Source organism: Vigna unguiculata, chromosome 1, assembly GCF_004118075.2.
Source record: "Vigna unguiculata cultivar IT97K-499-35 chromosome 1, ASM411807v1, whole genome shotgun sequence".
In the NCBI taxonomy this organism is placed as follows: Eukaryota; Viridiplantae; Streptophyta; class Magnoliopsida; order Fabales; family Fabaceae; genus Vigna; species Vigna unguiculata.
In genome coordinates, this window is record NC_040279.1 from 27907196 (window position 1) to 27922798 (window position 15603).

General features: G+C 29.0%; 1 protein-coding gene across 2 annotated transcripts in view; it reads left to right on the plus strand.

Annotated features, from left to right (window-relative positions):
* Positions 1-10290: 10290 nt before the first annotated feature.
* LOC114186821 (ferredoxin-dependent glutamate synthase, chloroplastic) overlaps positions 10291-15603 on the plus strand; it is a 33069-nt gene continuing 27756 nt past the window's right edge. The window contains exons 1-2 of one of the 2 annotated variants that reach the window (XM_028074860.1): positions 10291-10827; positions 13286-13613. In XM_028074860.1, coding sequence (XP_027930661.1) covers positions 10567-10827; positions 13286-13613 — 589 coding nt within the window. In that variant the 5' untranslated portion in view covers positions 10291-10566. The remainder of the gene's footprint in view (positions 10828-13285; positions 13614-15603) is intronic. The other variant, XM_028074869.1, reaches the window with a different exon arrangement.

A 15603-nucleotide genomic window follows, 5' to 3' on the forward strand; every position in this document is an offset into this window, starting at 1 on the left:
AAAAATCACCACTACCTCAAAAAAATCACCACTACCACCTTTACCATCACACTAAAATCACATTCACCATCATCACACTAAATCCACCAACAATAACACTCATGGTGGTAAGAGTTTTAGTGTGATGGTAGTGAATTTTATTTTAGTGTGGTAGTGATGGTGGTAATTTTAGTGTGATAGTGGTGGTTGTAAGGGGTGGTTGCGTTAGTGGTTGCAGGGTGGTTGTGGTGGTTATGGTGGTGGTGATTGTGGGTTTAGTTTTGGTGGTGGCAATGGTTTTAATGTGGTGGTGGTGGTTATAGGTTAGTAGTGGTGGTTTTAGTTTGGTGACGGTGGCAATGGTGATGGTGGTGGCAATAGTGAAAGGTCATGAAATGGAGGGTGAGGGTGATGAAGGAGTCATGGTGATGGTCATGATGAAGTGGAGGTTGATAGTAATAAAGTGGATGATGGAACTAAATTGAACACACTTAACTAAAATAGGGACTTATTTGAACAAAAACAAAAATAATCATAATTAAAACAGTCCACGTAACGTGAATAGTGTCAGGTGTTAACCTCTACACTTTGTCATTATCAATCTAAGCGACGTCAATGAAAAAGATGAAATTAAACATAATTTAGCAAAACAGTGACCAAATTAAACACAAAAAGGGGACCAAATTAAATAAACTGAACCAAAATAGAGACCAAAATAGTATTTAAACCATATTTTATATCATTTATCTTTGTATCACACCACCACCACGTCATTGTCACTGTGTTGTCACTGTTGCCACCACCATTGGGCCGCTACTACAAAGAACAAAAGGGAAAATAATAAAAGAACTCATTCTAAAAATATTTTTCCGAAAAATATTTCATGTGTTTAGAAAAAAATTTCCAAAACATATTTCATGTAGAAATATTTCGAAAAATTTATTATGGAAGATATTATATGCATTTTGGAAAGTTTGTTCAAGAAATATGTTACGAAAAATGTGTTTTGTACCTACACCGTCCGATAGATGATGTTAAGTAATGTGGTCTAATAAAATCTCATTAGCTTCATTTCCAAAAGACTACAAAATATTCTAAGATACATTTATTGGAGTAAATATTTACATATTAATAATCATTATGACAAATTTCGATAATTTGATTACGTCTTGATATTCATTGATACCAAATATTTACATAATATGTATATCGTATAAGATGTCACATTGTTATTATTTTATTTTATTGTTATCATTTATCTAAAATACCCTATTAATACACATGATATTTTGTCATTTGTTTAGGATTCGTCTCAAAATACATTAAGAATATGTTCCTTAATTATTTGATGGATTTTGAAAATTTTATTTCGAAAAATTTGTTTTCAAAAATTTTATTCCGAAAATATTATTTTAGAAATTCTGAAAATTCTGCCTGTTCCGAAATTAATAATTCGGAACTGACTTTTATAAGGATACGGATAGAATTTATTTAGAAAACTAATGGGGTGCAAAAAGAAATTGATGGAGTCTAGAAAGCAATTGTCGGCTCAACCTTTCAATGCAAAGTGTATTAACATGGGCTAGGTAACCTTATCTTATCACCACTATTTATTAAGTAAACATGAGTACATCTAACAGGTAAATCATAAGGGACAACTTTTTCCTGCACTCTATAAGCCTGATGAAAACATATTTTTGTTTTTAATAGAAAATATACTTTTTTTTTTTTATGGAATCATTATGACGCTTGGAGAGGTAGATTTCTGAAAATTTTGCAATTTTGACTTATTTTTAGGTTTATTTTCTGGATTGGATGATTCGGTAATGTTTCAGATGCACAAAAATGTGTATAAGTTTTACAATAAAAAAAAAGTAACTTTATTGTGTGAAATAAATTACAGATGTTCTCTGCAATTATCTATTTGAGTCTATTACAAACTTTCTTTACTGGTTACAATAGAAATCTTCTATATATATTGAATCCACATGTGTAATATTAATTGAGAGATTAAATTTGGCAAAAACATTGAGATAGCATGAAAATAGCATAGAGATATATAGTTCATAATCTTGATGGAAGGATATATACCTTTCAAATGTGGGTTGTGGATGAGGAAGGAATGTATTGTTATGTTCAGATATAAGCAAAGGACAAATGTGTTGGCTTTAGGATGCTGGAAAAGCCACTATATATAAACATTTTTTTGTTATCATTTCAGAAGGGAAGCCATGTCCACACATCACATAAATTGCCAAAAAAAATGTACAAAATTACATTAATTTTAAGTGTTTCACATGTATAGTTTTTTTCTTAAAAAAGATGTAACTGAGTGTACTTTGATTGCAGACTTGTTTTTTTTAGCCACAGAATATATTTATTAATGAAAAAACAAATGAAGTTTTTGGACTCCTTTAGCTAATCGTTTTGATTATTTTGAATTTTAATATGGTATATATGGTTTAAAATTATACCACTAAAATATATTATATATAAAAATATCTATAATGATAATAATTTAAACAAAATATGCTCAGTTCTTTATAATTATGATTATATGGTTTCTTTCATCACTTTTGATAAAATTGATTAGAAGATATTAATATTAAATTGAAATAACGCAAAAATAAGATTAGTAAAAATCTTTGAAAGAAAATTGTAACTAAATCATATATTATGTCTTATGGAAATTATATCAATAATTAGTTTAGTGAACTTTGCTTTTACTTATATATTATAATATGAAATTATTTTTATTTAATTGATGTGTCATATTTAACACATCTCTTTTATACAGAGATATGTAAATATTATTTCTGAGAAGTAGTTTAATAATGGACAATGGATGATACCATAAACATAAATTTTTTTGTTAAAATAAAATTTGATATTATTTTAAAAGTTAATTTTTGGTATAATTCATTTTCACAATTGAAAAAAAAAAGTTGACCCTAATATATTATAATTATCTAATGCTATATAATTGATATATTATTTTAATAATAAGTTGTGGTATGATGCACCTTTTAACAAATCAAGTCATAATAAAGTTAACTTTAGTAGCTCTTTAAGTATGATTATCTTTCATATCATATCGTCTAGCATATGAAACCTCTTCGACTCACACCACCTGAATGTCTCACTCTCTGTGAGTTAGATATTAGTTAAATCAGGATAGTCTCACTCCCCGAAATCTCCTTTAATACACTCGAACTCAAGCTAAATTAAAATTTCTCGTTAAAAATAACTAATTTGATAGCTATATGACACTAAATTTACACCAACAATCATACATTATCAAACACAACTCGATACAATCATAAATATAATTTGTAACATGCGAAGAAAAACTATTTAGTAAAATATCAACCACTTCTACTAGAAGAAGTTACATAAACTTATCATTCAGCATCCGATAACTGCCGCCTAGCGATGAAGTAGCATAAACTAATTTTAGTGCAGTGTAAGACATTTTCATCTAATTTTATGTAATTTTCATTTTCATCTGACCATCAACCACAATTTTCCAAATCATAAGTACAATCACTTTACTACATTAAAACACTTAATCAAACATTATCTAAAGAAATCATTAGTCATATAATCACATAATTCATGCTCATTCATCAAAGTTTCTACTAAAGTGACTCTTCAATGGCCACTTTCATACCAATTTCATATTAATAGTATCAACCACAATTCAACCAGTCCAATACAATAATTTTACCTACACTTTATAATTTTAGAGTAAATACCAAATTTCCTTCCTCTCAAATTTCTTAGCTTTCTTTTACAAAATGAAAATATCATAACTACTAACATTATTTCTTACACTTATCGTAAGAAATTCTCATACTTCAGCAACATTCTTTCATTATAATCATACTACCATTCTATGCTCCATTCTAGTCAGTATTAGTATTTTAATTAAAGTTAATAATTAGAAAAAAAAATTATTATTTTTAGTTTTAAAAAATAGTTAGTTATAAAAGTTTAGTAACCAAAGAATAAAGAATAAGATGGTTTAAGGGAATTGATTTGAATTAAATTTTAGTTAAAATTTTATTTTACTTTTCTAACTTATTACAAAAAAATTATTACACAAATTATTTTAACCAAATAAATATACATTTATCAAAATTAATTTTACAAAAAACAATCATAATTGTAATATTTTATTATGATAATTTTTCTATTATTACAATTATAATATATTTAAATTATCTTATATATTGTGATCATTCTTCAAAATTTGTATTCTCAGTTAATTTATAAATATTAAATGAAATATATTTTTTAAATTTATATTCACACGAATTTGTAAAAAGTTATAATTTTTAATAAAATAATTTATTATAAATAAATATATAAATCTATAAAATTAAAAAAGAAAATTGGTAAGAATTATTTCGTCAGAAAAACACAATCCTAGCCGTGTAAGATTAGTGCTATTTTTTTACTGGTATGGAAGATGAGGAATGTTAAGAGATTTGGGATCCCCTGTCTCTAAATTATGTTAAACCCATGTTTTGTGGCAGTTTATTCTTATACCCTGAAACATGTTTAGAGGGATGGTGCAGAATTAAATTGATGATTTTGATGTTTAAAATATTTCAATATAACTTCTCATCTTAGAAAGTAGCCTAAAACCATATCTGTAGCTTAGATTTTGTTGGTTTATACGGTACTACTAAAATTTGGTATATAAATTTTTGTTGGGTTTTCTATATTTTGTTTATATATATATAATTTTTTTTGTGTGGTATAAGTGATTTAAAAATATATTATTGTTTACATTTTAAATGTCAATCGTACGCAAATCTTATAGCTATGATTTCTTGATAATTTTATATAAACAAAAAGAGAAAAACGAAAAATTGGTACATGAATAATAAAGTGTACGCAAATCTTATAGCGATGATTTCTTGATAATTTTATATAAACAAAAAGAGAAAAACGAAAAATTGGTACATGAACAATAAAGTGTTTTCTTTTGCAGTGTTGTTTGTGTAAAACCATCGACGGAAAAGCTATTTTGATCTTACATGTATAGATAAAGTAGAAACAAACGAAAACCCCACTATAGTTTTTTTTTTTTTTATTACAAACACGTAATATGTACATGTCATTGATTTTCAATTTAATATTTATATATTAAAAAATTATTAAAGAAATCCTTAAATGTGTAAATCACTTTGTTTCTAGTTATGATGTCGTCATTTTCACATTTTTAGTTAAGTTTGTATTTGACTAAATTCTTATTTTTCTCCATAATTAATTTTTCTCTCTTATTTACCAAATCATTTTAGCCCTTAAAGAGAATTATTTTAGTTCCTTTTAGTGCAAAAAATAATAGAAAAAAAATAAAGTGCAAATTAATAAAAATGAACAATTTTAGAGAAGATAAAATAAAACCTTTGTCAATGACTTATATTATTATCTTGAAAGTATTCTGGTCGTGATGAACATTTTCATTTTTTTTTACTGTTAAATCAAATCATTCACAAGTATATTAATGTATAAATTAAGAAGGAACATTTCATATTCTACGCACTGACATTTTGCCGCATCAAGACCAGTTATAGAATTTAGCCAGGATTGTCCTTTTATTGGTGTTTTATAAGTTCATCAACCACTTTCAATCTTTTATTGGGTTTGAAACTACATCACATCACAACGTAACTTGTATAAAGAAACAAAAATTATTAATACTATACTAATATCACTCAAGAAATGAAAGTTACATTTTAAAAATTATATATATATATATATATATATATATATATATATATTACAAAAGTTGTAGGACCATATGTCATTAAATTAGATGTATGAGTTTCATACATTTTATGTGCTTTTCTCTTTCATACATTAAGTTATACTGGAGTTGTATTATTATTGTGAATGTGAATATTATAGTTAAGTTAATAGTGGATGATAAATAATAATTAATTTATTGAGAGAATTAGGAATAAAACATTAGTAAAACTTCAATCTGATGTTTCAAAAATTAGGAATAAAGAGTTAGTAAAATTTCAATTTGATGTTTCAAAAATGTAAAATTTGGTTACACAAGTATTAGTTTGGTTTATAAATTTGAGTTCCGTGTTGAACACAAGAACATTTTCTACTCTTTTATTAGTCTGTGTGTGTGAGATATGTAACTCAATCTTAATATTTGTTTTTTTCAAAACCTTATATATATTGAAATGTTTTAATATCTTTTTAAATAATTTTATAATTTATGTCCAATTTTGGACATAATACTTCTTAAATGTTAAATTAATTATTAATATAACTTTTGCTGTAATTAATTTTTGTTTTTGTTTCGAATCTCAGTTTTAGTTGCTTTTAACATTTTCTTTTGATATTCAATTTTCATTTTGGTTTCCCAATCTGACCCTTATAATACATAAAAATCGTTTATACGTTTTTGAAAATCTTGTTTTTCCTAAATAAAATTGTTTATATTTGTACTCATTTGGTAAGATTTGTTCGTGTATGTGGTGTGTTACTTATTTTCTAGTTGAAATATCTTAACATCTTACGTCTTAATTATATTTTCAGAAAATAATAAGTATTACTAGTTAACACTTTCATTCTAAAAATAAATAAGAAAATGTACATTACTTCTCAACCTAACTAAAATTGGTTATATATATATATATATATATATATATATATATATATATATATATATATATATATATATATATATATATGGAAGTAAGCTATTTTAAGATTCAAACACTCTGATGATCATGTTAGTTACATTTCGATATAGAGTATATATTAAAACTTAGTTAATATTAGTCCCCTTACCTTTGGACCCTGAAAGTAATTTTGTATTACCTGACTTTGGTCTTTCAGTTCCTTTTGGACCATTTTCATTCTTTTATAAATATTAATAAATATCACAAATACTCTATTGTAATTGTAATTGTCAATGCACCTTTATATTTTCATATCCCGCATGAAATTTGGGGTTCCTACCTGTATATCCTTGCACTGGGTCAAAGTGTGTTTGCCCCTCTGGACTGAGATATACTCGGCCTTCATGATCCATGATGTACTCGACCTCCTTGGATCGAGATGTTTTCAACCCTTCACCAGCCACTATCAACTTAGGTCCTCCATATGCCAAAACGGGCCACTTGTATCCTGAGCCAACTGTACCTTGAACCGACTGTACCATGTTTCATGTTTTCTCCCTACACTATTAACATCGCTTCCTCGTGTGTCATTGGGTTGAATACACCTCGACTTCCCTATACAATATATATATATATATATATATATATATATATATATTATATAAATTAAAAATCTATAAATAAACTATTATAGTGTGTTATTTATTTATTTCATTTAAAGAATTATATATTCAAGAATTTTAAATTTTAATTTATATTTCATTGAAGTTTTTGACTAAGAAATTATAAAATATATTCCTAAAGAGATAAGAGTTAATTCATCAAAATTTTGGATAAATTATTTATCAAAATAATTTCTCAATATTTTCATGTTGTTTTTTTTTAATAAAATGAAACTATGGTTCTATATAAATTAAAAAAAGAGATGAAATAGTCTAATTGGAACCTTATGGTTCTTTAGGTTTGGTGTGTCATTTCTACTGAAGGAGAGTTAATTATAATATATATTTCAATGAGATTTTGATTTAAAGATGTAATTTGTATGTAGTTCAATAGATGCACATATTTGTATTGTGGTTAATTATAATATAATTTTTAATTTATTAAATTTTTAAAAAATATACTTTTTATTTTTCATCATTTTTTTTATTTTTCTTTCCATTTATATTTCCATTCCCAGTCCAAACAATGCACATAAGATTTTATAATTTTTTTTTCTTTGTATTTTAGTCCTTACCGAAATTTTGATTCTAATATATATATATATATATATATATATATATATATATATATATATATATATATATATATATATATATATAAATTTTAAAATTACTTCTTCCGAACCCAAAACATTTTAGATAATTAGCTTAGTAGAAAAACAAATGGTTAAATTTATAGAAGATTTACTTTTGGGTAGAATTTTATTTTGAAATCAACAGTGTATTTTTTCATTCAAAATATATTAGGTAATTAACAATTATATATTGTTATTTTTAAATAAATAGTGCATTTATTTTTAATGATAATTTTAGATAGATATGTAAAATTTATTTTATAAATTTATAAATTATTTAGAAATTTATAATAGTTATTTGACTTTTCACTAAAACACATAAGTCCAGATTCAAGAATTTAAAAGTTAAAAGTTAAAGAAATAAAATTAAGATGATTTGTTATAAATACTAAAAATATAGTTTCATGTAAAAAAAAAACATATATTTATATTCCAATATATCATAAGGTAGGAAATAAAATAATTAAAATTTGTGTGTATAAACTAATTTCACACAATTTTTTTAATGAATAACTAAACACATGATTTGAAAATACTACATTTAAAACTAAAGTATTCTTTATATATATACACTTCATTCAAATATACTTAAAAATTCTTGATACACATATCACACAGACTCTGATAGGTTCAAAACTCTCATTTTTTCTCACATCCATCTAACAGTTTTTAATATAAATAAATATTTTAATAATATTTTACATCATTTTATAAATATACAATTTGTTATATACTTGTTTGTTAAAATATAAAGAATTGCTTACAACTTCTCACATAATCAACGGCTTTTTTTTATTTTGGGGTCTATTAAAAGTTAAATTTGTATAAATGGATTCCTTATTTTGTTTTTGCAAAAATGAATCAAGTCGTTGGGATGAAAGATGACATTGGAGGTGAAGTCGTCCTCCCCGACTGGTTTCTTTATTTCTTTTTAAGTTAATGTCGTCATCTAATATGATGTTTTCTTTTATTTGAAAAAAGTGAAGTCGTCCTTCACTTTTTCAATTTTTTCAATTTTTGTTTGTTTTTTTTAAAAAATAATAACTGATAAATTTTAAAAAGAATAATGAAACTAAAAAATTTTAAAAAATTAAAAACTGAAAAAAAAAAAATGAAAACTGAAAACTGAAAAAATTTGAGAAAAAAGGAAAAATAATGAAAAAATCTGAAAAAAAAGAAAAAATAAAAAACTGAGATATTTTAAAAAAAATAATGAATAGTGAAAATTTTGAAAAGAAAAATTAAAAATAAGTAAAACTGATTTGAAAAAAAAGTGAAAAGTGAAGTTGGTAATGTTAGAGGACGACTTCACTTTTTAATTTAAACAAAGTCGTTATGTCTAATGACAACATTACTTTGAAAAAAAAAAAAAATTCGGTAGGGAAAGGATGACTTCATCATGAATGTCGTTCTCCTCGTAACGGCTTGATTCAATTAAAAAAAAAAAATCCAACAGAACCTATTTTACAATTTTGTGGTGAAAGAAACCTAAAATAAAAAAAAAAATTTCATAATCACACCGTATACTTTCTCTGTTACTGTTACTCCCTTCCAGCAAACAAATTGTAATCTATGTTAACCGGGAAATGCAGGTTATTCCTGCTGTTACATTTGCCCGTGGAAGTTTAGTAGGCATCTTGTGACGTTATCTTTTTTCTTTTCAAATACAAAATTAAACAAAAAAAGGTATCCTATCATTGAATTATTATAACAAAGGAAACGTGTGATCGACAGAGATTCTCCGATCCTAAGGTCTTCCCTTAAGAAAATAATCTGGTGCATCCGATACCATATTGTGCCCATATATCAATCTTATTACAATAATTTCATTTTTTTTTTATTTTATGCCATTGCAAAGTGATTTTTTTATTGTTATCAACTGAATTCTACTTTCTTCTTTACATTTCTTTATCTTTCCATCTCCGTCGTCTTCATTAACCTTTCCAAATAAACAAGTGGTATGTATTATTTAAAAGTTGAATAAACTTACCTTATTTTTATTGTGATGATGTACACAGTTTTATGTATTTTAACAAAGAAAAACAAAATCATAATATATTTTTTTCTTATAAGATCTACAATATAAAGAAAATATTAAAAATATATTTAAAACTTTATTTGTTCATTGAATGTAATAAACTATTAATGAATATAAAGTCAAACTATACTGTGGGAGAACAACTACATTGCTTCTTGAGTTTTCTTTTGTGGGAATAAAATAAACCTCATGATTCATGATTAGGAATTTGAATATTTGAATTTAATGGCACGACAAAAAGTGAAGAAGAGGGAGAGAGAATCACGTTCCTCCAATAAGACTGGAATCTAGGAAGATGGGTATCCCACGCGCGCACTGCAGGGAACCCAGGAAGTAAGTGTGGAACGCAGCACAGAGTGCAGAAACCCAGCCGGGAGAGTGGCGCAAAGAGAGTGCGCACATTTGAGATCAGGTCCAGAGAGGAAGAGGAGAGTGAGGTTTGGAGTTGGTGTCGTGTGTGTGATTCAGACACTTCCCCTGTGACTCAGCGTCTTCCTGACCTCTCCCTCTTTTCCCTTTTATCTTAATTCTCACTCACCCACTCTATTCCATTTCTATTCTCCACACACTCACGCTCTCACTCTCATCACTCTTTCACCATGGCGCTGCACTCCGTCTCTTCCGTCCCACACGTGCTGCGCCTCTCTGAGCCATTCCCTTCCCTCCACAACGCTCATCTCCTCCTCGACCTCGTCCCTCTCCGCCGCAAACCTAAGCGTCGAACTCGCAAACTGAGAGCGTTCCCCTCGCCGTCACCGCTTCCTCGTTCAGCCGTCAAAGCTGTTCTCCATATCGACCGCACAACCGACAATCGTCTCCATGCTTCGTCTGCTTCCTCGTCTTCTGATTCCAAACCGCAGGTCTGCTTTTGCTTTCTTGTAGCATTTTTTTGATTACTTTCCTGTGTCCTACTATTTCCTGAGGAGATGAGGAGTTGTGATCGGAAGATTGAAAGGTGGAGGAAAACACTGTCAGATTTGTTCTACAGTCAATCTTGTCATCGCAATACGCAACACTGTAGAAAATCTCGCGAGAGACTGAATCTGTTAGAATCAAAATCGAAGTTGAACGAAGAAGAACTCTAAGTAACTATATACAAGCTCATTTCACTGACATGATTATTCACTATCATCTTGATATGAAGTTACTTAGTACTTTAGGCTATAAGCGGGGAGGTTTCTATAGCAGAATGCCATGGCTATTTAGTTGACTGGAGAATGTTTTGTGTAGCTAATTTCTTTGACGTAATTGCTGTTCATTTAGACGAGGAACAGTGTTTTGTAGGAGCTCTTTGATTTCTTTTTACCAAGAGATAGGTTCAGATAACTTTGGAATGAAAAGACCATTCCAAAAGTGATTTATCTTCGTCTAGAAAGAGAATTTGTATTACCTGGAAACTCGAGGCCAGAGACCTAGTCCTTAATTGAATGTTCTTAATACAATCTCCGAGGAAAACATCTTAAAGCAAACAAACAAAGAGACATCATTCATGAAGACCAAAGCAAGGAATAGAGGTTTCCTTCATCTTATTAGTCACCTTGAAATGAAGACTTTGGAGACTTTTTTTAGAACTCCAATGTCTTTATTCAATGCCAAATATGTAAGAATATTCCCCAACTTGCCTAGTCATATGTAACTCGCATCTCATAAATAGTGTGTCACCCTGTCCGACACGTAGACATGACACTCATACAAGGTGAAGTGTCTAATTTGAAGGCATATTTTTTGCCTGTGACATAATTTTGACATGGTTTCACCACCACGTTGATAATAACGACAAATATAATGATTCTCTAGAAATTCCATAAACTTGTAAATTTATTGTATAAGTCTCTAAAATGATTATGGAAATAAGGAACACATTATATTATCACTACTTTTTAGATATGTGTTTGGATTATTATTTTTGACTAATCTTGTTTGTTGATGATTTTTAGTATGTAGATACATAATGATCTAACATGTAGATCCGTTCCCTTTGTCCTAGATTTTGGAGACTACATGTGTTAGAGTGTCCATATTCGTGTCGTGTCAGTATCCGTGCTACCTTATAAGCTTTCTCAAATGCAAACCATGATGTTTTGCCCTTTCTATGTCTTCAGCCACTTTGTTAATAAGCAAGACTATATCTAAATTCTAAAATCTGCCTGCCTGCTGTGAAGACACTTTAATTGTCAGAAACTGTGTCTGGAAAAACATAGAGGACCCTGATGGTCAGTTTGTATTAGCTAGTTAGTTACATGACTAATTGACCGATTATGTTCATCCTTAACTTTGTATTATATCCTTCAGTGGAACTGAACTCATACATGTACAGTTGAATATCTGCCATTAGGTTTAAATTATCCAACTCCCAATGAAGTTGCACTTTTAAGAAATTCCAATAACGTGGGAAGAATGTAACAGTGCAGCTTCCAGGCTCTAGAGCTTACCACTGATGAAGTTTTTTTTAGTTAATTAAATTATTTTATATATATTATTATGGAATGCGTTCTACAATATCAGATTACTAGTTGCATTTTCTGGAAATGTACTGGAGATGTTAATCATATCATACATAGAATGATAGCAAGCCACCAGCCGAGTGTGCTCTTTTAAATGTATCCTTGTTTGTCCTTTCAATTTTGTTTAAATGATGCTTTAGCAAATGTACAGGAAAACAAACGTTATTGTGAGTGTCATTTTATTAATTCATGAATGTGTAAAATTCCTTATCGACTTTTTGGTCAAAATCAAATCCATGTGTACAATGGTAGCAATTGGTTGTACTTGAATGTACCCTTGTTTGTTTGTTTGCTTGTTTTTTAATGGGATATTTCTGGTATTAGACCCTTGGTTGGAAGCCACATTGGACCACACGTCTACAACTAATTTGAGTCACTTTGGCTTGACCCATTTAACAGTAAAAAGCTCTCCCAATACATATTTTGTCCACTCACAAGATACAACCAAGATCCTTATCCTTACGACTTGAACCAACATATGTTCTCCACTTTCAATTTTGTTTAAATGCTGCTTTAGCAATGGACAAGTAACAAGTATAATCTTGTTTAAGTGTGAATTTGGTTTAACTATTCTATGAATCATCATAACTTCTAAATAAACTGGAACATAGAATGAGTGTTACATCTTTTTCTTGTTGTATTATAGTTTTTAATTTGCAGTTTGTTTCTCAATTAGGTGACTCTGGCCTGATGCATAGAAGTTCCACCATTGTGGGGTCTGAGTTATTTTATAACATAATTTTTCAAATGTTTTCTAATCAACTGTTAGATATTGTGTAATGTAATCCACACGATAACATGTTGAGTATCCTAGTCACTTGTTGGACAGGTTGCAAACTTGGAGGACATACTATCAGAGAGGGGAGCCTGTGGGGTTGGATTCATTGCCAATTTGGAAAATAAGGGATCACATGAGATTGTCAAGGATGCTTTAAATGCTTTAAGTTGTATGGAACATCGTGGTGGTTGTGGAGCTGATAATGATTCTGGGGATGGTTCAGGGCTGATGACTGCAGTTCCATGGGATCTACTTGACAATTGGGCCAACAAACAAGGGATCGCTTCCTTTGATAAATTGCATACTGGTGTTGGAATGGTTTTCTTACCCAAAGATGCACAACTTCTCAATGAGGCGAAGAAAGGTTAATGTGTTACTGTTTTGAAATTTTGATGATTAGTTGAGCTCCAATAATGTCTTTTGTTTGTGGTTTACCTGAGATAAGCATGTTTAATTGTTTGTAACTTTTGTTGACTCGTGTTGCATAATGCATGCTGCATGATGTTCTCCCCTTTTTTGTGTAACGAAAATTTCCTTATTTCTTCTAGGAAAAAATCTAAGTTTCACCTCGATTATAGAGTCTATAAAGAGTATGTATGACTGTTGAAACACAGTAAGCTAATGAGTCGATTTTGTAGGGCTAAATTGTACCAAACTCATATTACAAGATGGTATCAAAGTCTATCTCATCCCTTACAAAAAAAGTTGCCTACCATATTATCCACACACATGGGCATTGATGCTGGACTGCAAGGAAATATATTGGGAAAAATCCATTGACTAGAAATAGAGCTCGAAATGAGTATACAAATAGGGGATAACCCTTATCTTATAAGTTTTTTTTGTGGGACTTATTTAGATTCAAACTCATTATAAGATTTTTCATTGATTGAGCATGCTATTCTGTAATTTACTTAGTCATTGATGACGTGTGAATGTCATACAAGCCTATTGTTAAAGATATGACTTGAATGTCAAAATAACAATCAATCTTCAATATGCTTCGTCCTTTTAAATCATATCTTTTAACACTTCCCTTCAAGCTTATGTATCATATGAGTCAAGCTTGTTAAAAATGGTCAGAGAGCATGACGGCTACTGAAAACAAAAATGGATTAATGACACAGTGGCTGCTGGAAAGTGAAAAATGCTCAGGGGACATGGTAACTTTCAGAAAGAAAAAATGACCAGAGAACGGTGCTATTTCCTGAACGTGACGTTCTCTTTGTTAAAGTGACAATCAATCTTCAATGTGCCTCATCCTTTCTAATCATATCTTCAACACCTATGAACCACAATCTTTGTAAAACTTGTAGTTGAAGCATGTTTCGATCAAGACATTGAATAAAACAAATGATAAGAGTTCATACATTGTAAAATCTTTGTTGCTGCATCATAGTTTGTGTAGTACAGCATATGCTGTTTGGTATCACTTTACTTTATGTATCTTTGTATTTCAGTATAATTACTGTATTGAAGAGGAACTGAATTTATATAGGAGCTTTATTTTCATTGTTAAACATGTAGTTGTCTTAAACCTTATATTTATCATGTGTGGTGCTTTGTAGTGCCCTTTGGCTATGGCATTATAGCATGGATTCACCAAAAATATAAGTCGTAAAATCAGTCATACCCATAGTTTAATTGAAACCATTTCAAATGATGAAACTCTCAACATCATATTTTTCAAATTCATCTGTTCATAAAAGAATTCTATTCCAACCGTATACGCTAAATAATTGTAAGTTGAGAGCCAAGAGCTTTTTGTTGTGCAGTTTTAAATCCTTCCAGATTAATGAACAAGAGCTTCTGAATATCCTTGAGACAAACCCAATATTAATTGAAAATGCCAAAGTTTTTCCAAATAATGGAAGCTTCTTAACAATGGAAGGACCTTGAGGTTAGCAATATTTGCACCTGTACCCTGCTTATTTTAGAAATAACACTCACCTCCCTTACATCTTCCTAACTTTGTTACTTTAAAAAATAAGGGACCAATGTCTAATTAAAACTATATTGGATATCCTACATCGAATTGACATATGGATAAATTATAATATATAAGTGAGTCTAAACCTCATCTTGGAACCTTATCTTGTAAGTCAGTTTTGTGCAGTTGAGTTAGATTTAAAGTCCATTTTCTAAGATCTTATTTGAACCTATCCTAGTAAGATTTGTTGGGCCTATTATGTCACTTGCTATTGGATCACCCACAAATATCCAGTCCTAAGCTCGAAATATGTGGACCATGACGCTTAGGTATGTATTGGAGATCACATGTCAAATGAAGATATAATCAAATCATAATATATAACATATAAGTAGCTGTAAATCTCATCTTATAATTAAGCTAT